The 17,556-nt window shown below is 34.2% G+C and overlaps 1 protein-coding gene across 6 annotated transcripts in view; it reads right to left on the minus strand.

The window, feature by feature from the left end:
- Nucleotides 1-17,556, minus strand: part of Dcaf6 (DDB1 and CUL4 associated factor 6) — a 111,419-nt gene that overhangs the window by 71,124 nt on the left and 22,739 nt on the right. For all 6 annotated transcript variants that reach the window (XM_046429978.2, XM_046429976.2, XM_046429981.2 and 3 more), the window contains exons 3-5: nt 15,846-15,938; nt 6,268-6,453; nt 1,762-1,875 (exon numbers count right to left, since the gene is read on the minus strand). In XM_046429978.2, coding sequence (XP_046285934.1) covers nt 1,762-1,875; nt 6,268-6,453; nt 15,846-15,938 — 393 coding nt within the window. The remainder of the gene's footprint in view (nt 1-1,761; nt 1,876-6,267; nt 6,454-15,845; nt 15,939-17,556) is intronic.

Genomic DNA, 17,556 nt, shown 5'->3' on the forward strand with positions numbered 1-17,556 from the left:
AACAAAATATTCTGAATTGATTTTAAATTTCCAAAGTTTTCTCAAGTGGTAAAATCTTTTCTCCATACCAGCTGAAAACTGAAACAGCACATGAATAAATACAAACCCTTCTATAGTAAGATAGACCTTACTATAAAGGAACTTCTTACATCTATAGATGCATTAGAAAATATAAGTGCCACCACCTTAAAAATATGTGTGTAAGGTACACTGTTGATTTCATATTACTTCGGCTAATGACTCAAGCTCTTTACTCTATTCAGGATAGCCACACTTTGTTAATTTACCTTAAACTTTGCTTATTAACCTCAAAATATTATTACCCAGAAGAGATTTACCAGTGCCTTTCCTAATTCTAAGTTGTTAGTAGTTAATTCCTCTGGTTATTCTATTTCATGAAAATTTGGTTTAGAAAAGCATAACTAAATCCTCCTATAATAAAGTTTAAAAGAACTTGAAATAATAGATTTTAGTATCAAGCACATTTTTAAGAAACAGGTATTGCAAATGCTCCCACAGTCTGATATGTTAAGCTGAATTCTGCCTCCAGTTCCTATTTGCTTATGTATGTTTATGCAAAAATACACACATGCATATATGAAACCAAAACTGATTAAATTTGTATATTTAAGATTTTTTCAATTTCTACTTCTTGTTTTCTATTATATTTTTCAAATACATTAACAATCTTTTCATTCCTAAACCATATTAATTACGGTAACTTGTTCAGTTAGCAACACTTAATTTTATTACTAGTATTCTTGTTTTTGTTAACTTTCAGTAAACAGAAACTGCGTAACACTTTTTATTTTCATTTACTTCTTCAAAACAATCAACGGCTAGGGATTCGGTTCAGTGGTAGAGTAAGTACTTGGCTAGCATGAACAAGGCCCAGGATTAAATTCCCAGTATTGGAAGGAGGGGGAAAAAAAATCCAAGAAAAAGCTATAGTGCTCTAACTAATGCTTGACAAATAACAACACTTGGAGTTAACAGTGTGGGCCAAAAGACTGAATGACTTCTCAGAGCTTATATAAGTTTAAAATAGTACTGAAAAGTCAAATATTGAAAATAATGCTATATCTTTTAGAGAAGTGAGCTAAATTTGAATGAACATGTTGACAGACTTTTTTCTTTCAAAAAAATAACATAATTCTTGTTTTAAAAGATTGGGGACTGGAGGGAAAATACTGAACTTACATAAGCTTTTATCACTGGTATTTTGATTAACCAAAATGGTCTACATGAGTAAATCAGAGATATTGACAAATTCTCCAAGTTTCAATACTAGAGTATATGCTAAATAATTATACAAATTGTCACACACACACACACACAAACACACACACACACAAACACACACACACACCAGGGATGAACCCAGGGGTGCTTAACCACTGAGCAACATTTCCAGCCCTTTTTATTTCTTATTTTGTGGTAGGGCTTGCTAAGTTACCTAGGGCCTTGCTAAATTTCTGAAGGTGGCTTTGGACCTGCAATCCTACTGCATCAGCCTCTGGAGCCACTGGGATTACAGGCATGCCCCACAAAGTCCAGTTAACAGATATACTTAAAAAATATGCAGTTAAAATATAAGTTCTTCAACTTCATTAAAAATACCTTATTTAAGAAATTTTATGATTGAAGATGTTAGAGAAATGTTTTAAAGTTCACCCTGAATCACCCAAAGATAAATTATTGTGCAAATGTAATTATAACCATAACTTTTCTTCATCATTTCTACAAAAACTGGATTCTTACATCTTTGCAATCTTCTTTTGTGCAGCTAGTTTTGATGCGTGTGTCAAACCACCTAACAGTTCCGTCTTCACCACAAGACAGGAAAGTGTAAGGGTCATTGGGTACAGTCATGATCTGAAGACAGAAATGGAAGTACAGAAAACCTTATTGAACATTGAAACAGGTGGCTTCAAAACATACTGCTATTATTTTATGAAACAATTAAGTTAAAAGCATTAAGTTAAAATTCATTCATTTTAACTAATTATGACTTACCTACACCATGAATCAGAATAATACACTTTAGACAGAAAGTTAATATTATAAGCTTTTATCAACTTTGATAATAATCTCCAGCTTCAAAGATTCTCCACTAGCTAACTAGTTCAAACAATTCCAAAACTAATTTTTATGTCTTTTTCTAATAAAATTATCATTATATTATAAGTATATGATAAATGTTCTCTCTGATGCTAAAAAAAATTACTGGGGAATGCTGAAATGATTAACGCTGATAAACTGAACTCTCAAAAAGAATCTTACATAGTGTGACAGTTACACAACAACATTAATGGCACTGTACTATACACAAAATATGGCTACCATGAAGAATTTTATATTATATGTATTTCACCACAATAAAAACATTTTCAAAAAGTTAAGAATAATTTAGATGTTCCTGTAACCACTTCTAACTTAGCTATGACAATAATGTAAGTTAATGTCCTCTGTGAAGTCTAGCAGAAAATTCCCCTTTCCCTCCATATCTAGAAATACATACTATCAATCTTGGGTATTTAGCATTCCCATACATGGAAGATATTTTTCTGTTTTTAAACACTGTGTACACAAAAAAGTGTTAAACTCATTCATGCATCAAAAATACAAATTAGCACCACCTGGAAATACTACAACATACCACCAGTACAGCCAAAATGAAAGAGACAGATAATACTGAGTATTGATGTGTATATGGAGAAACTGGAAAAATAAACACTGTTAATGGAAGTACAAAAGGGTTCAGACACAAAGGGTACAGAAATAAATACACACACACACACACACAGAATGGAAAACCATATGTCAATATCAATTAAAGGTTGTTCATATGCCTCTCTTGTAACCTAGCAATTCCACTAAAAATAAATGTCTGCACAGAGCCACTTAAAGATATGCACTAGAATGTTCATAGTAACACTGTTCAAATTACTCAAATGATTGAAACAAACTGAATTATCCAACAACAGAATGGGAACAGTAACTATAATCTACTTCTAAAATAAAATACTACATAAGCAATAAAAATGAACAAATCTGGGCTGGGGATATAGCTCAGTTGGTAGAGTGCTTGCCTCGCATGCACAAGACACTGGGTTCAATCCCTAGTACCATTTAAAAAAAAAAAAAAAAAACCCAAAAACTAAAAAAACAAATCATCACTATCATCATCAACAAGGATGAATCTCAAAGCTTTGTGAAAGAAGCCGGACACAAAAATAACAGTTTTTTAAACAACAGAGCCAGAAATGGGATGCGGCTCAGTGGCAGAATGTCTGCCTAATATGCATGATACTCAAGTTCAATCCCATGCACCAAGAGAAAAAGGAAAAAGGCCAAAAAAAAAAGAAAATGAAAGAAAGAAAAAAACCATCCTGTTTTTATTTCTATAAAGATCAAAAACAGAAAAACAAAGGTGTGTTAAAACTTAAAAATTTAGAGGTTTAGAGGTCAGGATGAGGGAGCTTCTGGCATGCTACATGTTCTACAGTTCTAGGTGACAGTTACATGAACAGATTTGTTTTGTGATAATTCAAATTCACTGAGCAATACATTTCGATTTTTTTTTTAATTTTCTTTTTTTTTTTTTAGGGCTGGGACTGTGGCTCAGTGGCAGAGCACTTGCCTAGCATGTGTGAAGAGTTCAATCGTTAGTACTGCATAAAAATTAACAAAGGTATTCTGTCCATACACAACTACAAAAAAATTTTTTTAAATATTTTTTTAGGTGTTGATGGACCTTTTTTTATTTATTTCTATGCAGTGCTGAGAGTCAAACCCAGTGCTTCACACATGCTAGGCAAATGCTCTACCACTGAGCCACAACTCCAGCCCCCTATATTTAGGATTTATGTGCCTTTTCTCAATGTGTTTTTTTTTTTTTATAAACAGATACAACATTTTTTATACCTTTAGTTTTTTTATTCATTTTTAAGTGGTGCTGAGAATCAAACCCAGTGCCTCACACATGTTAGGCAAGCCCTCTACCACTGAGCTACAACCACAGCCCCTCAATTTCAAAAATTCAGAACAATGGATAGAAGAAGGTCTAATATACAGCTAATCAAAATTCCAGCACAAAGTAAATAAAATAACCAAAGACTTATTATTGACTACAAATTTCCCATATTATTGAAGATGCCAATTTATGACATGAGAACATCAATAAATCCCTAGTATGGGGGGAAAATTCCATACTAAGATACATTGTTGTGACATACAAAAGAACTAGCCAAAAAAAAAAAAAAAAAAAAAAGAACTGAAAATAGTTAAAAAAATAAGAGAGAGAGAGAGAGAGAACGAACACCTATAAAGGAAGCACAATTAGATTGAAAGCTAACTTTGTGACCTCAAACAATGAAACTCAGAACACTAAGGCTATCACCTGGAACAGAATAACATCAAACAAAGGCTGTACTTGGAAAAACTGCCTTTCAAGAGCTGGTATTGGGGGTGAGGAGGAGAAAGAGGACATTTTCCAACAAATAACAGAAAAGAAAAGGAAATTAAAATCATTTTTTATCAAAAAAGTACCAGTAAAGGTACTGCCAAATGGTTTACTTTAAAGAACAAAAAGATCAGGAATGATGAGTCAAAGGTATTTATCTTGTAAATACAAAGGTAAACCTAAACACTGACTAGTGAACAATGATACTGTCTACTTCATGAAAGAAAACAGAATATAACCAAGTTCTGAACAACATAATTATTTAAAATTAAATAAGAGCTATTTTACAGTCCTTCATTTAGGAGAAAGTATGAGGATACTGACTTTAGGCTTTGTCAAATATTCCTGAGAAACCAAACGAGGCAACCTCCAGAATAAAAGACACGCATGTCCACCTTCTAAGCAAGTAGCAGAACAAAACAGACAAAAGGAAAGACCTCCAAGCACTTTGAAAAGTGGATGAAAAAAGGAGATGCCATCAATAGAGGAAAACTGGAAAACACACACAGAGTAGGGGTGTGGCTCAGTGGTACAGTACTTGCCCAGCACATTCAAGGCCCTGTGTTCAAGTCCCAGCCCCACAAAAACAAAACAAACCCCATACAATAAGACACATAAATAGACCCAAATGTATCAGTATTCACCATAATTTTAAGTTGACTAAAATTTCCAAAGATGGGTCAAAATTTTGAGAATGGGTAAAAAACAATACCCAGTTCCCTGTTATTGATATAAGCAAACACCAAAACATAATATAAAAGAACTGAAATTCAAATGATGGAAAACAATTAACAGGTTAATTGTTTTTGATATAAAGAAATCAGAAGCAAACATTTTAAAAGTGCACTAGGTGCTGTGAGTGATATTTCTGAACTAAATTAAGAAGTATAAACTGAGTCATAAATCACTCTACCTCATTCAGTTCAGCTCAAGGTTTGAGTTTATAAACAGATATTCCACAAATCTCTCCCTCTTTTTTTTTTTTTTCTTTTTTGGCCTACTAGTATTTCTTCTAATGTGAAAATTTGATAAATGCTACGATCTTGATATATAGTTCTCTGAATTCCAGGATTTCATGTGTTTGAATTTAATCCCCATTCTGAGTAGTAAGAGGGTAGAAATTTAGTTCCAACCATGACTGTTAGAGGTAGAGGTATTGAAGAGGTATAAATGGGATTAGATCAGGCCATTAAGATGCAACCCCGATTGAGTGCTGGTGGTTTTATAAGACCACAATACCCATGTACATATGTGTATGCAGGTGTTCCCTGTCTACTGCCATATGAAAACCTGCAGTGCCTCAGGACTCTGCCAGAAAGGCAGTGCCTCAGGACTCTGCCAGAAAGGCAGCACCTCCAAATATACACCCATCAGTCAAGTAAAATTCTTCTCTTTATAATCTACCCAGTGTTATTAGCAACAGAAACAAACGTACACAGTAAGTTTGCTACCAGTGACTTTACAAAAGCACATGATAAAAGTATTTGAGAGGTTAAAACCTAATGCAGAGCCATGTAGCGCAGTAACAGAGGCAACCTTAAAGTGCTGGCATCTGTTTCCTTAAAGTATGTTTGCTCAAGCAATTACAAACCATCTCATAAGACTATTACGTGCATCTTATTTCTTAACTTTATCCACAAGTCTATCAAGATAAATTTTCTCAAATGCTTGCTGAATTCTAATCTATCATGAATATGTACCTATATATACACATCTATGTGTATATACATGCACACACATCTCACATTCTTATTCAAAAACATAACATTTCCACAGATAGAATGGATATCCTAACACTGTACCTCATATGTAGTTCCATAATGGCATGTAAACTGGCATTGTCTGTTGGTTTCTGCATCTTGCTCAACATTTGTATAAAATATTACTCCATCTCCAGAACAGGATACAATCTGCTTATCATTTGTGCATGGTAAGAACTTTGCACTAAATATATTTGCTCGATGCCCTGAACGAATTGTCGTCAAAACCTAAAACACGCAGAGAAAGTAGTTGTAATTAATTTTTCCTAGGAAGAAATTCATATTTAATATAATCACAAGTAATAAATTCTCATTAACATTCTCATCTCAACAAAAGATTATCCTTTAATTCCCAACTATCATAATTAGAATCAGAATCTCACATATTTTTCCCTCTGAGATGGGAAGACTGCCTATCATCAATGTGAACAGTGCCATGAAAAGCAAATGTGCATTTTCCACTTACATGGTTTATTTCACTCAATCATAAAACTACTAAGAAAGAACTATTTGGACTGACTTTTGATATTGACGGGATGCTGGATGATTAAGTTATTCCCTTTTAGGATAAACAAACTGAATTTAAATCACTCATTGTCAAAGTAACAAAATGGTACAGATGAGGCTATAGCAGAAGTTCCAATAACTTACTTATATTATGAAGACCAAAATTACTGTAACAGATATAAAGTTTAAAATTTTAATATATTTAACATACACTGCAAATAAAGGAAAAATTCCCCTAGCACTAAAATTTGGAAGGAAAAATAACCAACAAGACCTGATTTTTTTTTCCCTCAAAGATGGGCAAAAGATCTAAATCGAAAATCTGCAGATACACAAATAACCCTTAAAAAAATACAGAAAAATACTCCTTTTTCGTAAGAGAAATGCAAATTAATATTACACAAAGATACTAATTCTCTCTTAACAGAACTTGGCAAAAATTCAAAAGCTTGACAAGTGAGCCTGTGGAAAACAGGTTCTTAACCATGGCTAGTGGGGTGCTAAATGGTACACCCCCAGTGGGGAGAAATTAGGAAACTCAAAGCACAAAGTGTACCTCAAACAATATCTCACACACACACACACACACACACACACACTCACACAGAGTTACTTATTGAATTTTATTTTCAATAGAAAAAACAAGAAACTAGTTGAATAAACAGGCATATTTCCACAATGGGTAGACAATGATGTATACAAGGTAAACAGGAGCATCTGCTGTGACTGTGAAAAAACTGGGGAAAACAAAACAACAGAGCTTGGTTTTGTCCCATGGAATAAATTTGTGATAATTTGAGCATCCCCCACCCCCGCAAAAAAAAAAAAAAAAAAAAAAACATTGATAAATCACAACACATTGAAAAAAAATAAAATCTGTTAAGTCCATTAGTTGCTTTTTTTTTTTTTTTTAAAAAAAGGTGACAGGAACAAAAATGTTGTATTTACAGAATGTTGCTCTAGGTTGAACTCTGATGTCTTCCAAAGGCCCATGTGTGAGAGTGGAGCTACTGGGAAGTGGTAGCACCTTCCACAGGTGGGCCTTCTGGAGGTCCTCAGTTCCCTGACAGCGTGTCTCTTAAAGACTATTGTAGACCCTGGTCTGTAATTCCTCTTCTCAACTTCTTGGTTATGAAGTTAAGAAAGAGGCTTTGCTCTTCCACATGCTCACCAGAGGTCCAAACAACCATGAAAAGAAATCTCCAAAACTGTAAGACAAAATAAACCTTTTCTTTGTATAAGTTGGTTATCTCAAGTAATCGCTCACAATGGCAGAAAGCTGACCAACACAAATATAAACTAATAAATGTAGAAGGCCATGCTTGGGAGTATAGTTAAGTGATAGTGTTTTGTCTATCATGTATGAGGCCCAGGGTTCAATTCCCTTCCTAATTAAATAAATAAATAGAAGGAATGACAATTTTTAAAATTGCTCTTTCATAAAAATTGATTCAGATAGGAGTCATCAAATGAAAACTGCCAAATGAAAGGCCTGGGAAAGAATATTCACACAGTTTCAATAAACCATCTCACAGGATAGCTATTAGTTTCAAAGGGTAACCCAATGGAGGGATCAAATCTAACATCACCAATAAGAAGTCAAGCCAATATCACATACCACCTGTGGGGGATTCTCAACAAAAATATTTACTCTGAATCTACTCATGAAGATCAACCAGAAAAATCCAAATTGAGAAAGATACTATAAAAGAACTAACCTGCCATTGATGTCATGAAATAAATAGAAAAATTAATGTGAAGTCCTTGAAATAAGATAGATACCACAGTCTTTAACCCTGTTGACACATTAGGGTGGTTTACAGTAGTAGCTATGTGTAAGTCACTCATACGGCTATAACTCCTTAGTCTAAGGTTTTCAAGTAGCTAACTTCCTGTAAGTCACTCATATATTATAGTCTGTAAAACTGGTGGTATTAAACATTTTCACCAATACAGAAAGTTGTATATATCCTCTTTATGTGAACTCAAGAACTAAGCACCAATAAAAATCAAAACATGATTATAATTAAAACTCAGTGTGATGTCATAGTTTATTTAACCAGATTATAATCTAGTCACTATAAACTGATAAAATCATTTCTTAAACTACTCAGCTGATGAATAGGTTCTGTGAACCTATAAGCAAATTTCGAAGTACCTTGCAAGATCCAGCTAGAACAGCCAGCCAGGCCTGTTCATGTACCACTATCTAACCTAAATAAATAAACAAAAATTTTTCACAAGGCAGAGAGCAACAGAAATATAAAATATTTATCTTAGAAAAGATTTTAGACATGAAATTGTGATTCTTAATTTATGTAAAAGGAAAATGGTTTGGAAAACTTAAATAACTTGGCACGAGTGATAGAAAACTAACACAAGCCTACATATACCATTATACTAATAATAATGCAATTAAAAATTACCATGGAACTCTTCTTCATTCAGAGACCTAAATATAAATGAAATAAAGCTCATGCTGAAGTAGTACCAAAAAAGACACACCGGTACAACTACTGTGCCACGTATCAAATTACTGCCTCTCAACTCCAAATTTACCTTTTATTTCTACAGACTACACAGTGGATCTGGCCCAGTTAAGTGTGTTTCCTTTGTAAGTTGGCGTATTGTAAGCTCCGATAACAGGAAGCTCTGCAAGGGAGAAGAGTTCCTTTCCTTTCCTGATGTCCTCCCCTGAGCCGGCTCTGAGACATGCACAGGTTCCACAGTGCCCGAGACAGTGTGGAGAGCTGCAAGGTGGTCAGCTATGACAAGCTCCCACATAAACTCTGCAGTACCTAGCAGTCACCTGCGTCTCCTGCAATACCATCTCCCCAAGTCCTGAGACAGGCTGTAGGACAGTGCCCTAGAGGAGATATTCCAACAAGTTCCAAGGGAACGCCCCCTAGTTCCACTAGCATAGCATTACAGCAACTGCTCTGCCACCCAATGAGCCATATCATGCCCTTTCCAACAAAGGTCCAGATGTCAGCATTAGAGAGAGGGGGCATTTCTTTAAATAGTTTATCTCAGCAGTGGCTCACTATATCTGTTATTTCTGTAATATTTTCAAGTCTTTTAAACATTCTAATAGACAAGCCCTTATTATTCTGATCCCGTTTTATTGGTAATAATTCTTCATATTAAAGTTTCCCTGTTGAAATTACTATGTGATTGTTCTGGGTCTACAACTGCTACCACCAGTCATTTTAGTTGCTACTATTGAAAAAAGAAATAAAGAGAGATACATTTTCAGAATTATTAAAAAGAATAGATGTTAAAAAAGATATGGCATTGGGGGCTTGGGCTATAGCTCAGTTGGTAGAGTGCTTGCCTTGCATGCACAAGGCCCTGGGTTCGAGCCCCAGCACCAAAAAAACAAACAAAAAAACTAACAAAAAAAAAAAAAAAAGATATGACATTGGAAATGTAATAAAAATGACCCCCCAAAACAAAAACAAAATAACAAAGAGCTGAGAGGCAGCTGGGAAATATACAGTCAGCAATTCCTATCCATGGTTCCACATTTGCAGACACAACCAACCACAGACCAAAAAAAGTTTTGTCTCTACACTAATCATGTACTGATTTCATCATTATTCTCTAAGCAACATATAGTACAAGAACAATTTACATAACTTTTGTATTTATTAGGTATTATAAGTAACCTAGAAATGACTTAAAAGTACATGGGAACATGTGTGTGGAATTATATGCAAATACTATCCATTTCATTATATAAGAGAATTGAGCATCCACAGATTTTGATATGCACAGAGATCCTGGAACGAATTTCGCATGGGACAACTATATTCCTATTCTTAACCAGAACTTTAAATGGTTCTAAATGTTGAAGATCTTACAAACTTTTAAAATAACTGTTTATAGATGAATGGATAAGAAAAATGTGGCATATATACACAATGAAATATTACTCAGCAATAAAAGAGAATAAAATCATGGCATTTGCAGGTAAATGGAGTTAGAGAAGATAATACTAAGTGAAGTTAGCCAATCCCATAAAAACAAATGCCAAATGTTTATAAGGAGGCTGATTCATAGTGGGGTAAGGAGGGGTAGCATGGGCGAACAGACAAACTCTAGATAGGGAAGAGAAGTAGGAAGGGAGGGAGGGGGCATGGGATTAGAAATGATGGTGGAATGTGATGGACATTATTATCCAAAGTACATGTATGAAGACACAAATTGGTGTGAACATACTTTATATACAACCAGAAATATGAAAAATTATGTTCTACATGTGTAATGCTTTCCACTGTCATACATAAATTTTTAAAAATTATTAAAATTAAAAAACAATTCACAATTGCTAGACTGTGGAACCAACCCAGATGCCCTTCAATAGATGAATGGATAAAAAAAATGTGGCATTTATACACCATGGAGTATTACGCAGCACTAAAAAATGACAAAATCATGGAATTTGCAGGGAAATGGATGACACTAGAGCAGATTATGCTTAGTGAAGCTAGCCAATCCCTAAAAAACAAATACCAAATGTCTTCTTTGATATAATGAGAGCAACTAAGAACAGAGCAGGGAGGAAGAGCAGGAAGAAAAGATTAACATTAAACAGATACATGAGGTGGGAGGGAAAGGGAGAGAAAAGGGAAATTGCATGGTAATGGAGGGAGACCCTCATTGTTATACAAAATTACATATAAGAGGTTGTGAGGGGAATGGGAAAATAAACAAGGAGAGAAATGAATTACAGTGGATGGGGTAGAGAGAGAAGATGGGAGGGGAGGGAGGGGGGATAGTAGAGGATAGGAAAGGCAGCAGAATACAACAGTTACTAATAGGGCATTATGTAAAAATGTAGATGTGTAACCGATGTGATTCTGCAATCTATATTTGGGGTAAAATTGGGAGTTCATAACCAACTCGAATCTAATGTATGAAATATGATATGTCAAGAGCTTTATAATGTTTTGAACAACCAATAAAAAAAATAAATTAAAAAAAATTTAAAAAAATAACTGTTTAGCCACGAATAAAATTGATTTCCCTTTGTAAATGGTACATGAGTCTAAAAAATGTCACACAAATGCTTTTTACTAAAACCAGTCAGCTGTTTATATCTTTATCATTCAGTAGTTACGTTTTCTTATTCTTGAAAATTGAACATTCTTTTGTTATTTTAATGATATATATGACAAGAGAACACATTATAATTCATATTACACATATAGAGCACAATTTTACATATCTCTGGTTGTACACAAAGTAGAGTCACATCCTTCATGTCCTCATATATGTACTTAGGGTCACGATGACCATCGCATTCCACCATCTTTCCTACTCCTCTGCCCTCTCCCTTTGCCTCCCTCCCCTTTCCCCTTTGCCCTATCTAGAGTTCATTTAATCTTCCCATCACCCCTGCTGCAGCATATTATGAATCAGCATCCTTAAGCCAGAGAAACCATTCGGCATTTGATTTTTTGGGATTGGCTAATTTCACTTAGCATTATATTCTCCAGCTCCATCCATTTGCCTGCAAATGCCATGATTTTATTCTCTTTCAATGCTGAATAATATTCCATTGTGTATATATATCACATTTTCTTTATCCATTCATCTACTGAAGGGCATCTAGGTTGGTTCCACAGTTTAGCTGTTGTGAATTGTGCTGTGTCCCTGTAGTATGCTGTTTTGAAGTCCTTTGGGGACATAGCTGGGTCAAACAGTGGTTCCATTCCCAGTTTTCCAAGAAATCTCCATACTGCTTTCCATATTGGCTGCACTATTTTGCAATCCCACCAGCAGTGTATGAGTGGGCCTTTTCCCCACCATCCTCGCCAGCAGTTATTATTGTTTGTATCCTTAATACCTGCCATTCTGACTGGAGTGAGATGAAATCCTAGAGTAGTTTTGATTTGCATTTCTCTAATTGCTAGAGATATTGAACATTTTTTCATATATTTGATTGATTGTGTATCTTCTTCTGAGAAGTGTCTGTTCAGTTCCTTGACCCATTTTTGATTGAGTTATTTCTTTTTTAGGTGTTAAGATTTTTTAGTTCTTTACATATTCTAGAGATAGTGCTTTGACGAGCATGTGGTAAGAATTTGTTCCCAAATAGTAGGCTCTCTATTCACCTCACAGATTGTTTCTTTTGCGGAGAAGAAGCTTTTTAGTTTGAATCTATCCCATTTATCGATTCTTGTTATTAATTCTTGCGCTATGAGTCTTATAAAAGAAGTTGGGGCCTAATCCCACATGATGGAGATTTGGACCTACTTTTTCTTCTAATAGACACAGTGTCTCTGGTTTAATTCCTAGGTCCTTGATCCACTTTGAGTTGAGTTTTGTGCATGATGAAAGAGAGAGGTTTAATTTCATTTTGTTGCACACAGATTTCCAATTTTCCCAGCACCATTTGTTGAAGAGGCTATCTTTTCTCCAATGTACATTTTTGGCAACTTTGTCTAATATAAGATAACTATAATTATATTATGTGGGTTAGTCTCTGTGTCCTCTATTCTGTACATTGGTCTACAAGTCTATTTTGGTACCAATACTATGCTGTTTTTTTTTTTGTTTGTTTGTTTTTTACTATTACCCTGTAGTATAGATTAAGATCTGGTATAATGATGCTTCATTCTTCTTGCTAAGGATTGCTTTAGCTATCCTGGGTCTCTTTTCCAGAAGAATTTCATGACTGCCTTTTCTATTTCTATGAGGAATGTCATTCGAATTTTGATTGGAATTGCATTAAATCTGCATAGTGCTTTTTGTAGTGTGGTCATTTTGACAATATTAATTCTGCCTTATAAAAGAACAAGGGAGATCTTTCCATATTCTACAGTCTTCTTTAATTTCTTTCTTTAGCATTCTGTAGTTTTCATTGTAGAGGTCTTTCACCTCTTTTGTTAAGTTGATTGCCAACTATTTTACTTTTTTAAGGCTATTGTAAATAGGGTAGTTTTCCTTGTTTCCTTTTCAGAGGATTTGTCACTAATATACAGAAATTCATTTGATTTATGGGTGTTGATTTTGTATCCTGCTACTTTGCTGAATTCATTTACTAGTTCTAGAAGTTTTCTGGTGGAATTTTTTGGGTCTTCTAGGTATAGAATCATATTGTCAGCAAATAGCGTTAATTTGAGTTCTTCTTTACCTATCCATATGCCTTGAATTTCTTTCGCCTAATTGCTCTGGCCAGTGTTTCAAGAACTATGTTAGATAGAAGTGGTGAAAGAGGGCATACCTATCTTATTCCAGTTTTTAGAGGAAATGCTTTCAATTTTTCTCTATTTAGAATGATATTGGCCTGGGGCTTAGCATAGCTTTCTTTTACGATGTTGAGATATGTTCCCGTTATCCCTAATTTTCCTAGTGTTTTGAACATGAAAGGGTGCTGTGTTTTGTCAAATGCTTTTTCTGTATCTATTGAGATGATCATATGGTTCTTATCTTTTAAGTCTATTGATGTGATGAATTACACGAATTGATTTGTGCATGTTGATCCAACCCTGCATCTCTGGGATGAACCCCACTTGATCATGGTAGACTATCTTTCGATGTTTTTGTGTTTTAAGCAAGTTGAACATTCCTAAGTAGTAGTAGTAATTAAAATAAGGTATCTGAGAATTAGTCACATGACAGTGAGTTGACTAGTATCTAAAAAGTTTTAAATACTATTAAATTTTTAAAAGATTAAATTTCAACTAAAAGTAATGAAACAATGACTAAGTTGGCAACTTTGTTCACACTATTCTAAACATTAAAATACCCAAACTTTAAAATGTTAAAATATTATACTAAAGTAACACATAAAACTAATTTTCTCAATTCATATTTTATACATAGCACATTGTAAAATAGTTAAGGGATCTTTATAAATGTGTTCTGTGTACATGAAAACACTTCTTATATGGCTTATAACCAGAAGAGTTATGCAACTGAATGCTTTGTCTGGAGTAGCAATTAAAAACTCCCCAAATGAATAAGGCAAACTGTTACAAACATGATAGAAAAACCTTCTCCTTTAAGAAATCCTTTTTGTACAAGTAGAGCACATCTAGCTTTGTGTCCTCAATATCATTTCCAATTTTACCTTGAACTACATAATACTACAGTATTTATCAGACTATATTGCTAATATTTAACCATTTGCTATTAACAACAAACTGGACACTTTTCAAAATCTACAAGAACAAGATCAAAATAAATTAAGAGCACTGTATGCCTACAAATTATACTTTATATCATTTTACCTAGCACATTGCTGGGCAGAGAATAGCAACTTTGTGTTCTAAGAAAATGTAACAGTACAATAAAAATATAGTTCATAATATTTTAGGGAACAAAAGAATGAAACTAGTAGTGGCCTGTTTCACATAACAGCCTAAAGTCTGCACAGTAAAACCTTTACTTTTAAAAGTAATCTTTCCTTAAAATAAAAATTAATAGTGAAAGTAAACATACTAACTATGCCAGTTGAGATAAGCTCATTCTAGGTGACAGAATAGAAATTTTTTTCATTATCTATAGAAATTTTAAATAAATTTTAAAATCGAACACTTTTACTATTCCTTATAAATATTAAAATCAGCATACTTGAACATGTTTATAAAATTGAAATTGCTATATACAGAATGTCGTAAGTATGAGTAAGGATTACTGAGATTTAAAACTCCAATTCTTTTGGAAAACTAGTAATCTAACTTCACTAATGTGCATTATTAGTTCTACTGTGAATATTTATATCCAAAAATATTTATGAAACAAAAAAAGCACCCAATTTGGAGATACCCTTGCTTTATAAACAGTAAAAATTTAAAGTTATTTCTAATATGCTATAAATAAATGACAATGGTAAGGAAATTCATTTACTGAGACACCTTTATGCTAAAGGTTTAAAAAAAAAAGGGTCATTGTCTTTATGCCTAACAATGTTACTGGGATAATGTCACTTGGACAACTATTATGCATTTGAATAAAATGAAGCATATTTAAGTTTTCTAGAGTGTAAGGCTGATTAAAGTCTCACACAGCCCCCAAGGGAACTAAGGAAGCTACATGTAATAACTTCTAAATTTTATCATTAATTTTGGCAAACCAGAGTATTTTTTTTTTAACTACTTTACCTTTCTGCCGTAAGGATTACTAATTACTAACTTGGTGTCATCTGAGCCAGATAATATATATTCTCCAGTGTCATTCCAACAGATTGTATTAACCTAAAAAGAAAGCAAAAAAAGAAATATAAGCAAACTGTACATAAAGTATATACAAAATATCTTTCACTTACCTGATAGTACAAAATTTATATCACTAATGAGGTGATATCTATAGGAAAAAAGTATTAGAATTTATGTATTGAAATAAACAGACTTCAGTTCTTAATTCCACTGAAAGAAACCACTCCAACCTAACAATAAGTGAAAAGCTGAAAAGACACAATATCAACAAGTCATCTTCAGAGAAGTGAGAACATAGGAGAACTTGCTACCACTAAGTCCACAGAGACCAAAAGTGAATACAGGTAGTCTTAGTTTACTGGAATGCAAAACTAAAACTTCAGCAGGAAACAATGTCAGGACAAGAAAACCTGAACCATAACTGATGAAGCTATTGGAGGGTCAGAAAGAACAAGTGTATTGTTAAAAATTATAGGTAACTGCCATCACAGGGACACATATTTTGATGAGTTTTAACTTCAGTGGCTCATCTAGGTTCTCAAAATAAAATTTTAGAGAAAAATCTCCTTGTCCTTCAGTCAAAGAACCATTTTGAAATTCAGTAAAGTACTGCATGCTTAACAAGAACTATCCTTGAAAGAAACTATTTAACAAGATCTAAATCTGCTAGAATTTTATCAGACCTTAAATGACATGGATAAAGAGAAATTCTAAACTCTAGCCATTTCTATCCTTCTACATCATAGACCCAATTTCCGTCCACTTTATTATCAATCTAACCTAAAGTAGGTAAGAAGGGGCATAGAATCCATTGTGAAGTTCAGAGACCAAAGGCACAAACACATTAAGAGATTGAGACATAAAAATAGGAGTACAAAACACTCCCTTCTAGACCCTTACTGCCACATTACTAAAAACCTATTTACAGCTGGGTGCGATGGCACACACCTGAAATCCTAGCAGCTAGGAAGGCTGAGGCAGGAGGATGAAGAGTTCAAAGCCAGCCTCAGCAACAGCAAGGTGCTAAGCAACTCAGTGAGACCCTGTCTCTAAATAAAACACAAAACAGGGCTGGGGATGTGGCTCAGTGGTTGAGTACCCCCGAGTTCAATCCTCGGTACCCACTCCCCCCCGCCAATAAAAAAAAAAAAAAACAACCCTATTTACACCAGTTCCTTTTACCAAGTATACCAATGAAAGGCAATAAGAAAAAAATTACAAAGCATACTAAAAGGCCAAAATAAAATGTGAAAGGACAAAGCAAGTATTGGAACCAAACATGGCAAAGCTATTGGAAATACTGGACTAGGAAGTGGAAACTACTATGATTAACATACCAAGGGCTCTAAAGCATGTAAGAACAGAGGGCAACGTAAAGCAGAGAGAGAGGGAAGTCTAAGATAAAAATAGAAAAGAAGAATGTCTTTGATAGGCTGATTAGTAGATGGGACATAGTTAAAGAAAGAATCTCTGGGAGGGAAAGGGAGAGAGAAGGGAAATTGTATGGAAATGGAAGGAGACCCTCAGTGTTATACAAAATTACATATAAGAGGTTGTGAGGGGAAAGGGGGGGAAAAAACAAGGGAGAGAATTGAACAACAGCAGATGAGGTAGAGAGGGAAGATGGGAGGGGAGGGGAGGGGGGAGAGTAGGGGAT

The sequence above is a fragment of the Marmota monax genome, unplaced genomic scaffold, assembly GCF_021218885.2.
Source record: "Marmota monax isolate L192 unplaced genomic scaffold, Marmota_monax_Labrador192_F-V1.1 WCK01_AAM20220418_F8-fsc00055, whole genome shotgun sequence".
Classification (NCBI taxonomy): domain Eukaryota; kingdom Metazoa; phylum Chordata; class Mammalia; order Rodentia; family Sciuridae; genus Marmota; species Marmota monax.